The sequence below is a fragment of the Trachurus japonicus genome, chromosome 21 (genome assembly GCF_045865225.1).
Source record: "Trachurus japonicus isolate A0001 chromosome 21, Traja_1.0".
Taxonomy (NCBI): domain Eukaryota; kingdom Metazoa; phylum Chordata; class Actinopteri; order Carangiformes; family Carangidae; genus Trachurus; species Trachurus japonicus.
In genome coordinates, this window is record NC_140927.1 from 10,635,785 (window position 1) to 10,651,104 (window position 15,320).

Below are 15,320 nucleotides of genomic sequence, written 5' to 3' on the forward strand. Positions count from 1 at the left end.
GATTTATCTTTAAGATTTTTTTTCCACACATCTCATGTACATTTATTTTAAATTTGAACATTTTGTTCAGGCACAAACAGTATCAAGGCTGAGAACAAAGGCTTCATCAATGTTATACTATTTACACATCTTGTATTTAAATTGGCTGCATAAATAGTCATTATGTCCATTTCACAACATAATAAATTAACAGGATAACACAAATAGACACAATTAAGTTTCAAAACTTTTGTTACCTGAAAATGGAAGTTCAAGTAACTACAGCCAGAGAAACTGAGCAAAATCAAAGTCAGAAGGTGCAAACATAAAAGGTGTGGTCACCAATATCCAGCAAAGAGGAGGAACAATACATCATCAAATATCTCCATTCCGTTGTGAAAAATATCCTTGGGAAATGATGACATGTATTTTAATATGTAACATAGTTTGATTTGTGAAACAAAGGTAGGTTGTGAATGAAATGAGAATATGAACGTTAAGGCAAAAACAAAAATTGGATCACTGATTTATTTAGCAGTAAATTCAGTTCTGTCAGGACCACTATGTCAAAATAATATTTATTTACTTGCACAGTTTTATTTGGCGGTATGGTACTGTTCTGGGACCCCCTGCTCTTCAACGCGCTTGCGTGGAAAGCCTGAGACAGGAAGAGCACACCTTCCTGCCCTTCATGGGCCATAATGAACGGCATAAGCAGGGAGCGCAGCAGCAAAGAAAACCCAGACAGAGTAGAGCAAACAACAAGATACAATGATAAGGTTTATGACAGATAACAGGAGGAGCTGGGTTGCAAAGAAGCCAGCAGAGGAAGCAGCAGCAGCAGCAAGGGAGGTGACGTCGGGCTAGAGCAGTTTAAATAGCGCGCTCTGAATGCAATTCCCCAATAGGAAGCAGCCACGGGGAGTCAGCTGAGCCATCAGCTGATCTGCTCGGTGATGACAGCTACGCTGTGCTGATTTAAAGCTTGACGTCATGGCCTGCCAGAACTAACGCTACGCTTGATTTAAATTAACTCAGTATCATCACATTAGGATGTGTATATGCTGAAGACCACAGACAAAACTCTATTTTCCATTCTCCACTTGATATTTTTTCTATTAAATCTATACATTAGAGATCAACCACCAAAAGTCACTGAGGAGCCTCTGGTTGAACTTAAACTGCACTTGAGGTGAGGTGACCGAGATCAGTGTTTGAATTTGAAAATGGTGGGATTTATCTTGTTGTGAAGATATTGGACCTGTTCCTTCTGAGTTCTCAACTTCTCAAATTCAAAGTAAGGAATCTGTAATAAAAGAGGAAGAAGGTGGGAGTTGAGTCAAACAATATATTATTTAGATTATCTCCTTTTATCCATCTACTGCTTGGAGCACCATCAGAGAAAAGATACTATTACATTTCAACTATACTATACTAATATGGATGCATGTTGGGTGAAGCATGTTGGCTAACTTCAGCTACTACCAAAACAAGTGTTGTTGTTTTTTTTTATTTTGCAAATCAGCACTTCTTGACCATCTTGACCATGACAAACGTACCTGCACCACCTCAAAGCCCATCCTGCGCAGGTGTCTCCTCTTTGTGGCCTCCTTCCCCAACAGGTGTTGTGTGTTGCTGCAGAAACGGCTGTGACCATCTAAACACAGCGCCATCCTGGACACCAATATTAAAATGTAATCAGTCAGCTGCTTCAAAATAAAATTGGTTGATATTCCATTATTGTCTGTTGAAGGGATACAGTATAATCTACTGTGACTGCACCAGCCAGCAGTCTTACCTCCTGTGTGTGTGCTCCCACTGAGAAAGAGGCAGAACATATCCCTCCTCATCCAGACAGATCTCCACATCTGGACAGGAGAGGGCGACAAAACAACACAGCGTCCGTGAGGAGGAGAAGCAATAAAACAGGCCAACAGCCTTCTGGGCCATTAGGTTTGATCAGGGATTTGCAAAACCAGTGATAAGCACTGTATCTTACTAAGTATAAAACTGTGGTTAGTAACGTTTAATATGTGTTACATACAAACCATTATTATATACCAAACTGATTACTATTACATTGATTATTTTGACAGTTTTGATTAAGCCTATGGGAGAACCACAATCTGAAGAAACACCGGTCCTGAATGTGAGCCGTGCAGGATGACACGGACATCAGTGTGTTTGTTTGTAGTCAAGAGAGGGAATTCACCCCTTCACTCGCATAGGCTGGAAATTACCGGGAATATTCACCATTGTAATACACTGTACAGTAACTGCAGCCTGTGTTTGTGTAATTGTGTAGAATTCCTCTTTGGGTCGACAGAAGTTACGCACTATATCTTCAACATGTGAAAGCTTACCTATAGTATATCCACTGGAGGTGAAGACTTTGGTAGTGTAAAGCTTTCCTCCAAGCAGCTGTGTTAGGGGCCCTTTGATATGCCTGTACATGAGACTATCCATAGGTGTCTCAAAGGCCTGGTCCACAGAGGAGAACCTCTTCACATGGAGGAAGTGAGGCAGTCTGGGACCCTGTTGAAGGAGGAATTGAGCAGGGCTCATCAATATTATTATTTGTATGACTCGACCACTTTTACATTTATGTGTGAAGGTATGTTTAGTGAATGAGAGACACTTACCCTGTAGTATTGACACTCTAATGAGGTAGAGAGATGCAGCTGTGTCAGTTGTCCCAGTGCATTCTTGCCCAGTGGCTCCCCCCGTGCTGTAGGACAGACAAGGACGGCTTACACAAACATTGCATAACCTACATACACAGACAAACTAGACATCCACCTGTTGTAGCTTTGAGAGCTGTTCCCCTCACAAACAGCAAAATGGCCATTCATAATTAACTGTACTGTACAAAACACATGGTGAAATCATCTACGTGAGCAACGCAAGCAATGAGCTTCTGAATCAGACACAGCTGACAGCACAGCTCACCTTCCTTCAAGCTGACACATATATACGTAAATACACTTACCCTGTAGGCTCTGGAGGAAGAATGGGCTCAAGACTTTGGACATGTAGTTAAGTGGAAAGCGTTCCAGGTGGATGCAGGCGTGCAGCACCTCTATCAAGGAGCGAGGCTGGAACTGGGAAAACCTTGTCGACAAGATACTCTCCAGCTTCTTAAACATCTGGCTGGAACACTGAGGAGTAAGAGGATTTGTGAGAACATAATAGAAACTGGCTTTTCATCTTTTTGAAATTTTAATATCCCACAGCTTTGATTTTCAAATAGTTCCAGCCTAATACAATAACCATACTTCTAAATGTTGTTATAGATAATATTGATATGAGCCCATTTTTTATTCAAAAAGCAGCTGCATGTTTGTGAGTGAGTTCCAGGCTCTTTCTGATGCTTGAGTACATACTGTACAGTACCTGTGGCAGGTAGTTGAGTCTTCCCATGGCAACGATCTGTTTTGCTATCTGAGGGGTGGTATGCCTCTCAGCATTGCACACAAAGTTCTCAGCGACGGCCTCAAAGATGGGCTCTGAGCGGCACCTCATCAGCAGACAGTACTCCATGACAGTGCTGATCAGCTCTGGATCGCACTCTCCCAGCCTCCCTGATGCACACAACAAAGACGTTCATCAGTCATTTTTTTCCTTGTTCTTACGTGACCTCTGAATAGCACACACACACACTCATATGACACACACCTGGCAGGTGTTTCTCCATGGCAGCCAGGAGCTCGTCATTATGCTGCCCCAGGACCATGAGCGCTGAGAGCACCTTCATTATTTCATCGTCGCTGAAAGCCTTAAAGACTCGCGATGCTCTGTGACTCAGCCTCAGCACCAGGGCAATGGCCTGTAGGACATAATATTTGTATGAGTGTCATGCCCTCTCATAAAGCTTCACTAAGAGGGATAGATCTAATATATTTGGTTCTTAAAAGTGTAAAATCGATAGTAAATAAACAAATTAATGGGTGTCCCTTCAACAGAGTGTAATAACTGTTATTGTGTAATTAAATAACAGAGTATGAAGTTATTAAAGTGACAGTTTGATGTTGAAGAATGTGTCAATAGAAGCTGATTTCATTTAAAGGGATAGTTCAACATTTTAGCAAATTCACGTATTGCCATAATCCCTTTAGTTATAGAGGTAGGTTCATTGCCTTTAATTATCGGTGCATTTTGTTTTGAGATCTGCGGGGCAGAGACGCGAGCTGCTCAGTGAACACAATGGAGGTGAATGGTACAGGTCCCCTGTCCCTCATCAAACTCATCAAATACACAATCCAACAACTCCAAAACGCTCTTGTAGACAAGTTGTGACCTGCACATTTGCCACGCTATGAAATAATCATGTATAATTGTGTAACATTACGACCCATGAAGCAAATACTGACTGGAATGTAGTTCCGGCTATGCATTTGCCTACAAAACAACTCTCTTGTAATGTTACATTATTATTTCATAATGTGGTGATGCAGGTCACAACTTCTCCACAAGAGCGTTTTTGGAGTTGTTTTAATGTGTTTTGTCATTTCCTTTGTGTTCCCTGAGCCACTCGCGTCTCTGCCCTGCGGATCTCAAAACAACATGCACCGATAATTAAAGCTAATGAACCTACCTCTATAACTATAGGAATTATAGCAATAGACAAATTTGCCAAAGGGGAACTGAGAGCTGGCTGCTCCTCCTACCTGTTTGTGCTGTAGCTGCAGCAGGGACTGCAGAATGGAGCTGACTTGACTGGCTTTCAGGCGGTGGACCAGCCTCTGTGTGTGTGCATGCAGAGTAGACAGCATGAGTGCCTGCGGTGGGCTGGCAGGATCGCAACACGAGGCCAGCAGGGAGTAGACTCTGACAGCATCACGGGGAGGGACCACATCCTCTTCTACAGCGGCACCCATGGAGTACAGGACCTTTGCCGCCAACACTGACTGGCGTCCTTCCAGGGCGTGTGCCACCTCACCCAGGTGGCAGAGCTGTGCCACACCGACGTCCCTGCTTATGGACAGCAGCTCCAGGCACTCTTCCATCAGTCTAACGACCAGAGGGCTGTGGGCTTCCAAGCCAAATTCAACACATGCTCCAAGTAAAGTGGCCAGTCCCTCTGCCCGGTCACTGCTGGGGAGGCCTGCCAGCCTGGAGCATAGCTCAGGAATCACACGCCCCTCAAACAGAGACTGGATGCTGACCTGTGCAGAGGCGCTGCCCTGATGTTTGGTGTAGGGGCTGTAGGGAGAGAGGTGTGCAGCCGATCCTGGTACTGTGTTGGAAGAAGGCATGCGTCTGACACTTAGCTCTTCTGGTCTTCTCCCAGGTATATGGAGTGGGGTGGGGAGGGGGGCAGCGCTCACCTGCCTGACCACCGCCGTGTTTGTACTCATACTACTGTGAAAGGGTCTCACTGGCTGCTGCGTGACCACTGAATCCACATTAGAGCATCTCCCCACTGGACTGCAGCGGATGAGGGCACGGTGGAAAGGCAGACATGTGGAGGTGTGCTGCTGACACGCTGCTATTACAGACGAGGAGATGCATGCTATGGACTTCATTGTGTCTGTCAGTGATGTAACAGCTCCCTCCTGTAACAAAGTCAAGACAAGAAAAGTCACTGTCAGTTTCCTGTCAGACTTTTACACGTGTGATTTGGAATATAAAGCCCAAACATTAGTTGAAGAAAAAGAAAAACACAAAGACACTTAACGACAGTGCAAAGAAACAACAGAGATAAGAAAACTCGCCTTTAGCTATCAAATCTGAAATCATAACTCGAGCATTTAACCATTGGCCGTGAATGAAACTTAATTTAAATCTGCCTGAGTATGAAAAGACGCTCATGTGAGGAACAACTTACCTCCACGGACACAGCAGGACTCGTTTGAGAAGGAACGGAACTCCCCTCCAGTTGTTTGGTTTGGTAAGAGGTTGTGTAAGTTAACATGTGTTTACATGTGCTGCCGCCCTGCGGTCACGGCGCGTACTGCAGCCTGCCGGGTATTATATACTCGACTCTTCCTGCTCTGATTGGCCGAGCCACACCTGTCTGTCGGTCTGATGGAGGATGTAGAAGTGCAATGAAGATGTGGCCACGTGCGATCTTGTCATAAAGCTGTCATATTTAGAAAGCAGCAGTAATAATTTTTAAATGTTCACTGTCAAAACTGTGACATATGTTTCAAATGAAATAAGCTATATCAAATAAGTTATAGGAAGAACAACCTCCTGTGTTGCCAAATACAGTAGTGACATTCCCTTATTGTCTGTATGCAAGTTTTCTTTTTAAGAAATACTAATGTGTTACAATTTCAAAGTAACCTTTACTTGTACATGTTAATAAGTTGTTTTTAATAGACTCTACATGTTTTTCTTTTGTTCATCCTTTCATTACAGTATCATCTTTTTGAATTCCGTTCCCTGATGGAGGAAGATTATCTGAAAACAGAGCTTGAGTCTGAGCAGAGATGAGATGTTTGGTTTTGCACAGAGGTTTGGTGAAAGTAGTCAAAATATTGTGTTTACTGTTTGGAGAAAAGCAAAAGATGGAAATTAGCTTAAAGTTCTGAACTGGTATAGTGCATCAAATGGCAACATTTATGTTTGAACACACTGTCCCTTTTAAATAAATTCAAATTGGATTGAATTGAAAAGGTTTTGAGAAACGTGTAATAGTGCATTTGTGAAAAACACGTAGCTACCTACTTCATTGCTCATTTATATTGCTTAAATACTTTATTGTTTTACAGTGCTTACAGTAGGTCAGACTGACACTGAGTTGTGAATATTTTGAGAATATATAAAATACCATTTTCTGTTGTAGAGAAAAATAATAATTTATGGCGCTATGTGCTCTGAGCATCTTGTTTTCCATTTTTCTATGTAACAAATGATGGTCTTTTATTTTGATGAACTATAGTCTGTGGTTAATGTCAGCTTCATCATGATGCTGCAGCAATACAGCATCACTGCTTAGCTTCAAACTTTTGCCACAAGATGGCGCAACATACAAAGAAACTGACATGCCCCACAGCTCACACAGCCCATGTTGCCTTCAGTCACAGCTGAGCTTGATTTCCCAGGGAACATCGTATGAGTGGTAACATTATAATATGTATTATTATAGCATTTATTAAACATCTGAGACTTGTCTTTTATCCAGAATAGTGTCATACAGTACAGACAGTGCAGTTAATGACAGTGTTATTAAATGTCTGAAAATATCTGCTTTTTTAATGACATATTGTCTGATAGAAACTGTGTCATATCAAGGTCACAGTTTTATTTTGATCTGTTGTTGTTTAGCAAGGTCAAAACCAGAATGTGCTGCTTCTAAAAAAGCTTTGAATTTGCTCCGAGGGCCTTGTGTGTGGCTGGTGAGACACAGAGTGTGTGAAGGTTGATCCAAAAGTCATCTCCCTCTATCTCGAAGACCATCTGTGTGTGTAGTGTGTGTGTGTGTGTGTGACTGTGTGGCTGTGTGTTACCCATCTGGCTGGTCCCCTCTATCTCTCTGCAAACAAGCAGCAGCACCATGAGCCCTCTGGACACGAGTTGGACAGAGAAGAAAGAGTAAAAATACCCAGGGCTTTCAAATGGTGAGCAGGGCAGACTAGATAAGATCTGTTATAATAAAGTTACTGTTCTGCCGGTAATGCTGATGAATCACACTGAATAGTCACTCTGACTGAGTGGAAATATTTACATTTATCTTGCTGTAGTAAATCTTTAAATGAGCAGTGTGACCAAAAATATATAGTTTACAAGCAACACAAATTCTGGAGTTTAATCAGGTCATTTCATCATCATAAATCATAATCATAACACAAGTCTTATAAAGTTTCTCCTGTGACACAGGATAGCATACGTCTGTTCAATTTGCATTGAACAATTAATGTAAAAAAACAACAAAGAAAACACTTTTAAAGACAGGGAACTTTGTGTGCTAGTCGGAGAAACTGGCAAAAGTGTTGGAAACTTACAAAATGTTATTAACACAGTGGAAACACGTGCCAGTACACACATTGATCTATGTACCCACAAACACACAGTGTGTGGGAATAACATCACACCACACTTTGGCCAAATCTAATCTAATAATCAAAAGTCCAGCGGTGATGTTATCATTAGTCACAAATGGATGTGACGCATTTGGAGAACATGTCTACTCGGTCCCCGTCTAGCCAAAATTATTGCTGCTATTGGATTAAAGATAACACAGTACAAGTGGTTAACTTTATAGTGGGAAATTAGGAAACTCTGGTGGTTCATCATATCCACACTCAAGTGCTCAAAACTTGAGCAGATGTTAAGTTGCTTATCTAGCATCATGTTACAGCTTAAGGGCCATGACAAGTTTTGGTTCAGATTGAAAGAAGATCAGAACAGCTAATCAATAATGTTTTCACTCGCTGCACATCTCAGGGCTCTCTGCAGCGCTGCTTTTGTTTTAAAAGGGCTTATTAGCTGCTGAGCGGCTGATGTCATAACCTGTAAAAACGCTGAATGCGTAAGAGCCTGCGTGCCACCTTAAGCAGCTGTTCTCATTATTTTGTCCACCCCTACAAATTAAAGGACATATTCCCGAGCATACACCAGCTGGACAGTTTAAGAATAACTATTCTGATCCTGATAAAAGTACAACATCATACAGCTGAATGGCCAGTGTTAATCTATGCACTGCTATGTAATGTGTAATTTGATGACTGATTGTTGCTGCAACATGTAAACAGTATTTTATATCATGACTCAATGAAAGGGTGATAATAAATTGTTGGTAATTAAATCTGACAAAAAGCATCATATTTCATGACGTTTTGCGCACAGACCCTGTGAGTGTCTTTGCGGTCTGACAAATGTGTTGAACTCATTTTCTCCCTCATGGAAAAAAAAAAAAAAGTATCTATATATATATATTCCTGACTATATTCCTGACTCAATGAATTGTGCATTAGCTATTTACGTATATGTTTGCACTGGTGAGTTTCTGCCACGTGTTACCTCAATCTGAATCTTTTGGCATAAAAGTATATTTGTGATAACGACCAGAATAAGCTTCTACCACAAAGCTACGAGAGGTCAAACACTCCACTTGGTATATTTTATCACTGTCAATTAAACCCAGATCGATATAAAAGTGACATATTTGATTCTGAAATTAAGTAGTATAAAATTATACTTTAATGTAACAGGAAATTATACTCAAACTGTACTCAACTTCACATCTCATTTGAAGTTCATTCACTGACTTTTGCTGGGTAAAATTCAATCAAAGCTTGAGCACTTTTATGCAGCTAGAATTTATCTTGTAAATTTATCTTGTGAACTAAGAATGTAAAAGTGTTTCCAGTCTTGTGTTTTGAATTTGGCCACAGTTATGCCTTTAAAGCAGTGAAATAATCCTCTAAAAAGAGGTCACAAAAACCCATTTATAAAAGCAGTCACATAAAATCTCGCCAAAACTTGAGGACTATATCCACAGGCACAGTGTACTGCTTTCTCCTCTACTCTCTGTCTGTGTACAAATATGGCACTGCAGGAGGAGATTCTTGAACAATTCAAATTCCTCTGGCAGTTCAAGTGATATAAGTTAGACCTTTCTGAAAAAAGTACCTGTTTCATTGGAACCTTCCAGTTTAACTCATCACCTCTCTGCAGAGCTGCCATTTGTTGTCCCAGATAACTGGACATCCGATCGATTCCAAGCGTCTGCACATTGTTACGATTCAAATAATGTGTATTCAATTACAATAGGGTCACTGAGCTGAACCTGGGCCAATCTTGTGAGAGAGAGAAAAAGCAGGATATATGTGAGTCACACCAAATTATGTCGTTTTTGTTGACAGATCGCAGCCATCCTCAGTGAGGAGCAGTTGCCTGGAACAGGGTTTACTTTCATTACTTGCTGTAACAAGACCACAATTTTGCATAACTTCAGTTCCTTCCTCTCTGAAAAGAGACTTTCTGCTTCTGGACATGTAAAATCATGTGGCTGCGAGAGGTATCAATATTTCATACTACAACCTCTCTAACACTTAAAGTGTGTGTATGTGTGTGTGTGTGTGTGCCAGTTATGAAGGAATTTTATGAACATGCCTTTCTCCTGGGGATTCCAGGGATGACTGTGGTTTGTTTTAAAAAGGTTAGGGCTGTCATATGTTTCTGATTTAGATCTAATTCAAGTTGTCATATAAAATATTAGCTCCAATGGGATTTCTAATCATTTTTGATCATAATCGCCGGGGAATGTGTTTTGTGGACTTTTGAGTGTGGGCGAGGCATTTTTCTGTGGAAACAAAAGGGTGCACGTGTGGCATAGAGAATAGAAAAAAAAAGAAAGAGAGAGAGAGGGTGAAAGAGAATCACATCCAGAGATAGGTGGTGCATTCTGGCAGACAGTAGGAATCCATTTCACGCCCAGATGAAAGCAGTGTGAGAAGGGGAATGTGTGTGCAGCGTGTGTATGATAGGTGTGGCGGGACAGGGGTTAGGCCTGTTAGCTTTTCCTGGGTGGAGGAGGGAGGGAGAGAACACTTCATAACCCGGACCAATGCTCTTTCGATTCAATCAATGACAGACCCATGAGGAAACCACATTATTGCAACCAATTGTTTATTTAGTATTTTTTTCAGGAGAGATAAAACTCCTCGTATTACATTTTTTAATTCATTATGACACAGACTTTTACAGTATTCCAGTATAGTACACAACAGTATCCACTGTGACACAGTAACTTGGGTTAGTGCATCACCGAAGTTATTCAGATTCAACATGAATTTCTGTACCAATTGTCATAGAAGTCTATCCTATAGTGGTCAACATGTATGTACCCCTAAAGGCCAGAAATGTAAACCTCATGAGTGACAGTGTCTGATGACTAACTGACTTTTTACCAACTATTTTGCTTTCCATAAATCCATTTTATTACCAGAACAGTAGTTTCCACTGCATTGTAATATTCTGGGCATTCTTAAAACTTATAATTTCATGTGACGGGCTTTAAAATAAACAGACACACACTGTCCTGAAACAGGTGGGATTGTGTTGAAATTATATCAGTGTGGACTCATGAGAAATTTTCATGTCTTTGACTGAACATGCCCATATTCAAAGTGCTGGAGTTTGGAGGATGCCAAAGGAAACATGAGGATTATATTAAAAAGGTCTGACACACGGGGCATGGGCTGCAAGATCAAGTCCAACTTTTGTCATGTCATGAACAAATCCTTGTTTCACTCCTGCCATTCTTCTCTCCCTTAACTACAAAAAATCTTGTAGAGCAAAACTAACATTATAAGTTTAATGTAATGACTGAAAAATGCACTGCTGGCAGCTCCAAGTGACGCTCCTGTATCTATCAGGGCGTTCTCCTGTACAACTCTGATCTAAGTCCTCACAGATGTCTTATATACACTGGAAGGACACGTCACATATCTCCACTATGAGATACGTAATTAAAATGAAACAGCCAGAGAATAAACAACTGAAGAAATTCTCAGCTAATCACAAAACTCCTCAAGGTCGACATGGTGTGTCAACGTCACGGGAACTGGGATGAGGGAGGGTAGAGAGGCTGCAAGTGAAACTAGAAAACCCTGGTTACAGCTTCTGTGTTGGCCCGCATCTGTTCTGCTGAAGCGTCCATGGGTAAAACACCGAGTCATCTGTACAGTTGTTTTGAAGCAAACAGGGAGAGACAGGACAGTAAAGCTCCCAGGAGGCCACACTGATGGTTTTTTACCCATGGGCCTCAAATCACTTACACTTTCCTGCCAAGGGATACTTAAGCTTTTTATACTGATTTAGTAGTAACAGTCAGTCACCTGCTTTTAACTCAGTTTAGTACAAAAAACTTGAATTAAAAGTGGCACGGAGTCGGTCACCACCCCTTTCAGGCACACATTAGGAAACTCCAACATTTGCAGCATCAACTGCAGAGTATAAACCTTTTTATGTGTGTTATCTTAATATAAATGACTTTTGTCTTCAGAAGTGTAGTGTATATACATTTTACAATATCAGTGTATTACAACACTGTGCCTAATAGTTATTCTGTGGTCAGTGGAGCTCAGGGACTGTGGCCAAGACTGTGGTGATGAATTGTGGAGCTGTGTGTGGACAAGAATCTGAACAATACACATAATGTACAATATGAATCTACTGTATGTGGGCTGATGGCCATCTGGTTAGGGGCTGTGCAGCGTCTCCTCCCAGCAGGCAACTAAAGCTGTGAGCCAAGACCCCAGGCCCAACACCCTGCCGGACTTTGAAATCAGATCTTTATTGTCCATAAAGCCTCAGCCAAGTATGAAGAATCAGCCCTCCCTAACAAAACACACTCATCCAGCAGAGAGAGGGACAAGACGAAGAGAGAAATTGGGGGGAGAGTGAGACACAGATACAGAAAAGAGGAAAGAAATTGGGGGAAGAAAAAAAGAGGTGAAGGTGGTTGAAAGATAGATGTGGAGAGAGAACAGCCGGTACATAGTGTAATGTTTATGCTCACAACTATGCTGCAGTTATTTATAGGTTATTGAGATAACTCAATTTCCATAACTTTCTAATTTTGTTGCAGTTGGTGCCAGTTCACATATCAACACAGCACTCTCCAAAGAGTTCAGCTTCCTCTGCCAGAACACCACAAAATCTTCTGTTTCAGGCACCACATGCTAATTCACCATGTTTTGATTTGATCACATGACACATGTAGGGGAAAGAAACAGGTCAATGAAGAGAGAGAGAGAAAGGAAAACATGTGTAATTATTATGAAGGCTAGAGGTAAAGTAAACAAATATACACAGTACATTTACATATAGTAGAGACTTGAGACTTTTTCAATAGATACACTTTTTTCTGCTGTAATAAACAAAGTTGTTCATTATATGTGTAAAGCGTCAGAGTAAAGTGAAGGAGTCTGGACACTGGTGGAGGAGTAGCAGTTACTACATCCGTCCCCCCTGAAGAGTTTAGAGAATAAAGTGGATTTACAGAGCTACACTTGTTAACAGCTTTGTATATTCTACAACTTTTTATGAGGGTGCACTAAGAGAGGACCGAATATGCACTTGATGAGTCGTCAGTATATTGTGCTATTGACCATTGACTGACTCAGTGGCTGAATCATAGTCAATGAGAAACTTCTCATGGCTGGGATGCTGATCCACAAAAATCTATGTGAGTCAATAATGATTTATCAGTGTTGTTTTTCTCCCCATTTGTTCTCCAGTAACTCACCGTTATTTACTATAAACAGTCCTAAGAGCTATAAAAAAGCTGTTTGTAAGTTTTGTTATTGCTATATAGTCAATAGCAGGAATAACTGTTTACATAGGAAACATGTGCCTTGCCAATTTTAAGTCTTGGTTCTATAACTTTTCTTATACTTAAGTCAGTATTAACAGTTAGGTTCTTCCTGTACCATTAAGACTTGTCACATTTACATAGAAACTAGTTTCCAATCTCTGCTCTGATATACTATATTTCCTTAGAAACTATTCACAGTATTGTTATTGTGTTATTTGCCTATCTGCAACACAAAATCATATTAACATTCTGTCCTCTCAAGTGTCATTATTTCCTTTGCAAATAGGAGATTTGATTAGTTCTACACTAATCATTAAAAAAATACCACAGAAATGTACATATGCTGTGTATGTGCACACACAGTGTGTGAAATTAACATTCAGTAACGTACCAAATATGGGTCAACATGAATAAGGGCAGCAGTTAGTAAATGACTTACTGTATTCACAAGAATCTATATACAGAGAGCAAAGTTAGTTAAAGTAGGACAAGATGCAAATGATTTAGCTCATTATGCTGTAGCAACTGTTGATCGAGGTAGCAGACAACCAAGTGCCTCATCCTCAGATCTCCAGCCTCTTCTTAACAACGGTAGGGGAATTGTTCTAATCACTGTCATGTTAGGTTGCAACCAGAACTGAACTGGTGCTAATGACCCCTTTTCTTTTTTTATTACAAGCAGTCACCCACACTGAAATGACACAAACGATACAAAACTGTCCCTATCCTCTTTCACCATATGAACCCACTGAACTGAGATACATGAGCAGTTCCTCCACCTGCTCTTCTGAGTGTACTACACAGGTGAGCTCATGTTTTAAGAGGTTTTCCTATGTGACTCACTCAGCTGATGCTGCCAGGTGAACACATGTGTCTTGAGGACTTTCATGATAGTAAGACCCTTCATCACTGCTATGCAACAGACACTACACATGTTTACAAAAAACTTGACAAGCATGCAGTGCTTCTGACAAATGACTGGTTTTGAAGAGGGCGTATGGTTATAATGCCAAAACTGGTGCAAACGATTCTTTTAGTACATTTCTAATGAACGCAGATAGGATCTGAACAGTGTGGGCTGATTGGAGATTTGACATCACAAGCCAGGCTATCAAAAATAAAACTTTGACCAACAAACAAAAACATGTATGACATGACTCACTAACTGAATGTGCTCAAAGAAAATATGCCTCTATTCACAAGTAGACTTGTGTTTTGCATAGCACATGTCTGCACCTTTCCACCTGACTTACATGTCAGTTCACATTTTCAACTGTATTACCACAACCGCACTATGATACTTTGACCAATACAAAGTAAATTAAATGTGATGATTCAGCTCAAGTAAACTTCAAGTCCAAACACGTTGTTGTTCACGCTGAAGGGAAATGAATGGGGATCATGTCTGATAGAGAGCTGAGGGGAAAATACACTAAAAGCTCTGCAACATGGAAATTCTTCAAACAGCTGTGATGTAAAGTATAGACAACATGATGTAAATGGACCAAATCAAGAAAAACTCAAGTGTGTTTTCAGTGGATTCGCTTCTAGTGGTTTTTCAACCTTTTTACAAGGTAGTGACACACAAAAATATTTGAATGGATGGAAAGTTTGGATAAACAAATGAAACCTGACACGACGGCTCAGAATTTGCTGAGCTTGACTGTGAGTTAGAAAGAAAGAAAGAAAGAAAGAAAGAAAGAAAGAAAGAAAGAAAGAAAGAAAGAAAGAAAGAAAGAAAGAAAGAAAATCTGATTAAGAATTTTTGGAAGCTTGAGTGAATTGTCGAGAGTAAAGCGCACAGTTGGGGCTGTGCCTCAACATAAATGGGACTGAGGCCTTCTCCAAAAAGACAGTGGTACATGACTGGGTGAGTTCTCCTTGTGTTACACTCGTGATTGATTGCATCACTGCAGTGGAACGAAGTCGGGTGTCAGGGCTTTTATGGGGGACTACAGTACAGTGGTGTTGAATTTCAATGGATATGCCCTTGGCCAGGCAGGTGATAATACTACCCCGTCCCTACACACACACACACACACACACACACACACACACACACACACACACA

The 15,320-nt window shown here is 40.8% G+C and overlaps 1 protein-coding gene across 1 annotated transcript; it reads right to left on the reverse strand.

The window, feature by feature from the left end:
• Positions 1-996: 996 nt before the first annotated feature.
• LOC146964783 (FAST kinase domain-containing protein 3, mitochondrial-like) lies at positions 997-5,886 on the reverse strand. The gene is made up of 10 exons (XM_085765583.1): positions 5,807-5,886; positions 4,647-5,534; positions 3,655-3,805; positions 3,373-3,560; positions 2,969-3,137; positions 2,622-2,707; positions 2,343-2,514; positions 1,778-1,847; positions 1,539-1,653; positions 997-1,285 (listed from the first exon to the last, which is right to left on the reverse strand). Exons 2-10 carry the CDS (start codon positions 5,502-5,504, stop codon positions 1,187-1,189), a joined length of 1,908 nt encoding a protein of 635 aa, XP_085621709.1. The 5' UTR covers positions 5,505-5,534; positions 5,807-5,886; the 3' UTR covers positions 997-1,186.
• Between the last annotated feature and the right edge of the window lie 9,434 nt (positions 5,887-15,320).